This window comes from Bos mutus, chromosome 15, assembly GCF_027580195.1.
Source record: "Bos mutus isolate GX-2022 chromosome 15, NWIPB_WYAK_1.1, whole genome shotgun sequence".
NCBI classification, from domain to species: domain Eukaryota; kingdom Metazoa; phylum Chordata; class Mammalia; order Artiodactyla; family Bovidae; genus Bos; species Bos mutus.
The window spans coordinates 21,314,088-21,320,719 of NC_091631.1; the positions used below are offsets into that span (position 1 = coordinate 21,314,088).

At 39.4% G+C, this 6,632-nt stretch overlaps 1 protein-coding gene across 1 annotated transcript; it reads right to left on the bottom strand.

Annotated features, from left to right (window-relative positions):
* Nucleotides 1–335: 335 nt before the first annotated feature.
* Nucleotides 336–6,328, bottom strand: LOC102280966 (follitropin subunit beta-like). Its single transcript, XM_005895598.2, has 2 exons — nucleotides 6,183–6,328; nucleotides 336–576 (listed from the first exon to the last, which is right to left on the bottom strand). Exons 1-2 carry the CDS (start codon nucleotides 6,326–6,328, stop codon nucleotides 336–338), a joined length of 387 nt encoding a protein of 128 aa, XP_005895660.2.
* Nucleotides 6,329–6,632: the final 304 nt, after the last annotated feature.

Sequence of the window (6,632 nt, forward strand, 5' to 3'; positions counted from 1 at the left end):
CATTTAGTTCTCCTACTCCATCATCTTTAGACCTCCTTCTCCAAAATCTAGATTTTCTTATATGCAAAATGACAAGGTTGATCTTGAAGACCTCTAAGTCTATTAAAAATGGAAAAAGCTTATAGATCCTGAATTCAAGTTAAATGAAACCAACAGAGTCCGGACCTAGGTTGAGTGGTGACAGGCCCCAGTCCTCTCCATTCCTGGAGCTCCTCCTCTTAGGTGAGCAGAGATCATAGGGTCTCCCATGGTGGTCTGCAGCCTAGACACATATACATCTTGGATGTTTTGGTCCTTTAGGATAAGGGTAGGCAGCTCAAAGCATCTGCTGCTCTTTATTCTTTGATTTCCCTGAAGGAGCAGTTGCTGGGCCCCAGGCCTCGCACGGTGCAGTCAGTGCTGTCGCTGTCACACTTGCCACAGTGACATTCAGTGGCTACTGGGTACGTGTACAGGGAGTCTGCATGGTGAGCACAGCCAGGCACTTTCACCGTCTCGTAGACCAGCTCCTTGAAGGTACATGTTTTCTGGATATTGGGCCTTGCTGGGTCCCTGTACACCAAGTCCCGTGTAGTATAGGAATTAGGTTACATTATTCTGCAAGTTTCTGTTTGGCTTAGTAAATAAAGGATAGGGATTTAATACTGCTTGCTCTAATATTTCCTTTCAGAAGACCAGTTTCTAGGATCCTTAAGCACAGAAAACTTGACCTCATAAAGGAACTCATGTTGTTTTTGTTTAGTCACTAAGTCACGTCACACTTTGCGACCCCATGGACTGCAGCATGTCAGGCTTCCCTGTCCTTCACTGTATCCCGGAGTTTGCCCAAACCCATGACCATCGAGTCAGTGATGCCCTCTAACCATCTCATCCTCTGTCGTCCCCTTTTCCTCCTGCCTTCAATCTTTCCCATGATCAGGGTCTCTTCTATTGAGTTGACTCTTCACATCAGATAGCCAAATTGTTGGAGCTTCAGTTTTAGCATTAGTCCTTCCAGTGAATGTTCAGAGTTGGTTTCCTTTAGGATGTACTGGTTGGATCTCCTTGCAGTCCAAGGGACTCTCAAGAATCTTCTCCAACACCACAGTTCAAAAGCATCAATTCTTCAGCGCTCAGCTTCCTTTATGGTCCAATTCTCACATCCACACATGTTTACTGGAAAAACCATAGCTTTGACTGTACAGACCTTTGTCGGCAAAGTGATGTCTTTGCTTTTTAATACGCTGTCTAGCATTGTCATGGCTTTTCTTCCAAGGATCAAGCATCTTTTAAATTCATGGCTGCAGTTACCATCTGCAGTGATTTTGGAGCCCAAGAAAATAAAATCTGCCACTGTTTCTACTTTTGCCCCATCTATTTACCATGAAATGATAGAAGTGGATGCCTTGATCTTAGTTTTTTGAATGTTGAGTTTTAAGCCAGGTTGTCAGTCTCCTCTTTCACCTTCATCAAGAGGCTCTTTAATTCTTCTTCACTTTCTGCCATAAGGGTGGTGTCATCTGCATATCTGAGGTTGCTTATATTTTTCCTGGAAATCTTGATTCCAGCTTGTGAATCATTGGCATTTCACATGATGTACTTTGAATACATCATGTGAAATGAATTTGTAATGAATACATTACAAATTACTTTGTAATTTGAAGGTAAATAAGCAGGGTGACAATATACAATCTTGACATATTCCTTTCCCAACTTGGAACCAGTTTGTTGTTCCATGTCTTGTTTTAACTGTTACTTCTTGACCTGCATACAGGTTTCTCAGGAATGAGGTAAGGTGGTCTGGTATTCCCATATCTTAAGAATTTTCCACTGTTTGTTGTGATCCACACAGTCAAAGGCTTTAGCATAGTCAATGAAGCAGAAATAGATATTTTCCTGGAGTTCCCTTGCTTTTTCTATGATCCAACGGATGTTGGCAGTTTGATCTTTGGTTCCTCTCCATCTCTAAATCCAGCTTGTATATCTGGAAGCTCAGTCTCTTGTGGGGTCACCGCTCCTTTCCCTTGGGTTCTGGAAATCAAGATGGTGGTGTAGAAGGACATGGATTCATCTTCTCATAATTGAAGTCTCTGGGATGAACAGAGCAGTTAAAAACATGCAAGACAACAGCTTGAGGGAGCAAGAAAGGAACTCATATTATACTGCTGTTCTGAAGTGTTGTGGGAATGTTACAGAAAGTGTAGTTATCTCTTTTCTGTCTACCATGAGAGTACCCATGTATTTAATATTTCTAAAATTCTATAAAAACTTTGAATTTGTATAGCATAGAAACATACAAAGATAAAGTAATACAGAAGATATGACCTTTTCAATTTATTTTTAATTAACTATTTAAAAAAATATTTATTTTAATTGGAGGCTAATTACTTTACAATATTGTATTGGTTTTGCCATACATCAACATGAATCTGCCATGGGTGTACATGTGTTCCCAATCCTGAACCCCCCTCCCACCTCCCTCCCCGTACCATCCCTCTGCATCATCCCAGTGCACCAGCCCCTAGCATCCTGTATCCTGAATCAAACCTGGACTGGTGATTCGTTTCACATATGATATTATACACGTTTGAATGCCATTCTCCCAAATCATCCCACCCTCTCCCTCTCCCACAGAGTCTAAAAGACTGTTCTATACATCTGTATCTCTTTTGCTGTCTTGGATTCAGGGTTATCGTTACCATCTTTCTAAATTCCATATATATGCATTAGTATACTGTATTGGTGTTTTTCTTTCTGGCTTACTTCACTCTGTATAATAGGCTCCAGTTTCATCCACCTCATTAGAACTGATTCAAATGTATTCTTTTTAATGGCTGAGTAATACTCCATTGTGTATATGTATCACAGCTTTCTTATCCATTCATCTGCTGATGGACATCTAGGTTGCTTCCATAAATAGCCAGCTCCTGGCTATTATAAACAGTGCTGTGATGAACATTGGGGTACACGTGTCTCTTTCAATTCTGGTTTCCTCAGTGTATATGCCCAGTAGTAGGATTGCTGGGTCATAAGGCAGTTCTATTTCCAGTTTTTTTAAGGCATCTCCACACTGTTCTCCATAGTGGCTGTACTAGTTTGCATTCCCACCAACAGTGTAAGAGGGTTCCCTTTTCTTCACACCTCTCCAGCATTTATAGCTTGTAGTTTTTTGGATAGCAGCCATTCTGACTGGTGTGAAATGGTACATCATTGTGGTTTTGATTTGCCTTTCTCTGATAATGAGTGATGTTGAGCATCGTTTCATGTGTTTGTTAGCCATCTGTATGTCTTCTTTGGAGAAATGTCTGTTTAGTTCTTTGGGCCATTTTGTGATTGGGTAGGTTATTTTTCTGGAATTGAGCTGCAGGTGTTGCTTGTATATTTTTGAGATTAATTCTTTGTCAGTTGCTTCATTTGCTATTATTTTTTCCCATCCGAAGGCTGTCTTTTCACCTTGCTTATAGTTTCCTTTGTTGTGCAGAAACTTTTAATTAGGTCCCATTTGTTTATTTTTGCTTTTATTTCCAATATTCTGGGAGGTGGGTCATAGAGGATCCTGCTCTGATTTATGTTGGAGGGTGTTTTGTCTATGTTCTCCTGTAGGAGTTTTATAGTTTCTGGTCTTACGTTTAGATCTTTAATCCATTTTGAGTTTATTTTTGTGTATGGTGTTAGAAAGTGTTCTAGTTTCATTCTTTTACAAGTAGTTGACCAGTTTTCCCAGCACCACTTGTTAAAGAGATTGTCTTTTCTCATTGTATATTCTTGGCTCCTTTGTCAAAGAAAGGGTGTCTATAGGTGGGTGGGTTTATCTCTGGGCTTTCTATTTTGTTCCATTGATCTATATTTCTGTTTTGTGCCAGTACCATACTGTCTTGATGACTGTGGCTTTGTAGTAGAGCCTGAAGTCAGGCAGGTTGATTCCTCCAGTTCCATTCTTCTTTCTCAAGATTGCTTTGGCTATTTGAGGTTTTTTGTATTTTCATACACATTAATAGATGGCAAAATATACCATGTTCATGGACCAGAAGAATCAATGTAGTGAAAATGAGTATACTACTCAAAGCAATCTATAGATTCAGTGCAATCCCTATCAAGCTACCAACGGTATTTTTCACAGAGCTAGAACAAATAATTTCACAATTTGTATGGAAATACAAAATGACCTTTGCAATTTAAAGATGGGTGTTTTATTATTTTTTTTTGTACTTAATAATCTTAAGCTATATTAATGACAGGTAAAAACGTAGCATTTGGGTTTAATTGCTTAGAAAAATATTTCCAACTTTTTTCTATGTATATTTAATCTTTTCTATGTATATTTAAAAGAGGAATGGGAACCATCCGTTCAGTTCAGTTCAGTTCAGTCGCTCAGTCGTGTCCGACTCTTTGCGACCCCATGAACTGCAGCACGCCAGGCCTCCCTGTCCATCACCAACTCCTGGAGATCACCCAAACTCATGTCCATCGAGTCGATGATGCCATCCAGGCATCTCATCCTCTGTCATCCCCTTTTCCTCCTGCCCCCAATTCCTCCCAGCATCAGAGTCTTTTCCAATGAGTCAACTCTTTGCATCAGGTGGCCAAAGTATTGGAGTTTCAGCTTTAGCATCAGTCCTTCCAAAGAACATCCAGGACTGATATCCTTTAGGATGGACTGGTTGAATCTCCTTGCAGTCCAAGGGACTCCCAAGAGTCTCCTCCAACCCCACATTTCAAAAGCATCAATTCTTCGGCGCTCAGCTTTCTTCACAGTCCAACTCTCACATCCATACATGACCACTAGAAAAACCATAGCCTTGACTAGACAGACCTTTGTAGGCAAAGTAATGTCTCTGCTTTTCAATATGCTATCTAGGTTGGTCATAACTTTCCTTCCAAGGAGTAAGCGTCTTTTAATTTCATGGCTGCAATCACCATTTGCAGTGATTTTGGAGCCCCCCCAAAATAAAATCTGACACTGTTTCCCCATCTATTTCCCATGAAGTGATGGGACCAGATGCTATGATCTTCGTTTTCTGAATATTGAGCTTTAAGCCAACTTTTTCACTCTCCACTTTCACTTTCATCAAGAGGCTTTTAAGTTCCTCTTCACTTTTTGCCATAAGGGTGGTGTCATAAGCTCAATTATTTTTATTTTGTCTAAAATGTTTGGGAAATCACATATTGGATTCTGATATTCTGTTGCCTTTTAGGTTCTTCCTTGCCATTGCCTTAAATTCTGTACCTGTGTAGGAGTCTTAATCCAAAAGGTATATGATACAGTTTCAGTATCAGAACATTGAAATTAGGTCAAACATATTTCACTCCTCTACATGCCCACTAAGAAAATAATTGGCTTTGAGGGAGAAGTGGGGCTCCTGGATAGTTCATTTCTGCAGCTGGCTATCAGGCCTACATCTCACCCAAAGTGTGGTAAGTTGAGTTTTATTGATCAGTTCATTTAATATTAAATAAATAAAGTATTTTTATTAAGATGCAGCATTTTCAATTTCAGCTTATCAAACTTCTAAATAGCCAGATGTGTAGAAAAGCAGCACAGAAACGTTGTCCCCTTTAGCTGGTTTATTTTGAAGAAGCTCTGAGAATGTAGACAAATAGCTTAATACCTTTATTCTTTGATTTTCTTAACAGCATAAAGAAGGGTGTAGGTTTGCTGACTCATTTTGGCTTGTCTCCAGGGATTGAGTGCTCTCAGGCTGCTTGTTGGTATTGTATTAAAAATGGGCCAATAAAATGAATTTTATAATAGGCTGCTTGCATTTTTTATTTGGCTGTAAAATGAATGTTATTACTATCCCTGTTCTAGAGGTATGCCTTTTATTATTGCAATTGTTATTTTAAAGACTATTGACAATATTCCATGTTTAATTATAGATATGTACTCATGTCCATGTTTATCCCTCAATAGGTAAAGCTAGCAGAAAAATGCTCTTTTAAAATGCAGAGTTTGCACATTACTGAAGCAGTCATTTACATCAATCTGAGCTGTCCTGAATCTGTTTTATCCAAATTAAATCCAAACCCAAACATCTAAATGATATAATGGTAATTTACCTCAATTACAACACAGACAGTGTTGGCTAAGGGACTCATGGCTCTAATTTAGAAGAGACAAAATATTGACAGAGTGGGAATCAATGAAACCAGCCTTGTCCAGACCCTCAGCACCTCACTTCCAGCAAAGCAAAGTGCCTACTCAGGTGTAGCCCACACACCACGTGGTGTTGATGCTTATGCAGCTACATTCCTCTTTCTCCACCGTGATGTTAATGTTGTTCAGCTCGCAGCTGCTACAGCAGATTGCTCTCCAGCAACAGAAAAGGAAGGAGAACTGGATAGACTTCATCCTGGACTGGGAAGCAAGCAATTAGAAATCCCAAAGTATTTTCACATTCATGGACTTTGACCCATTCCAATTGAACTGAAATCAACCTGCTTCCCAAACTTTACCATCTCATTCAAATTCAACAGGCACTCTTTGGCAAAAGAGAGACACAGTAACATGTCAGAAATTCTCATATAGTTCTAGTTTTTTTAAGGATTAAAATGTCACAGGTTATGTATCTGAAAAAAAACAAACCCAGAAAAACACTAATTTGAAAATATATATGCACCCATATGTTGCTGCTGCTGCTGCTAAGTCGCTTCAG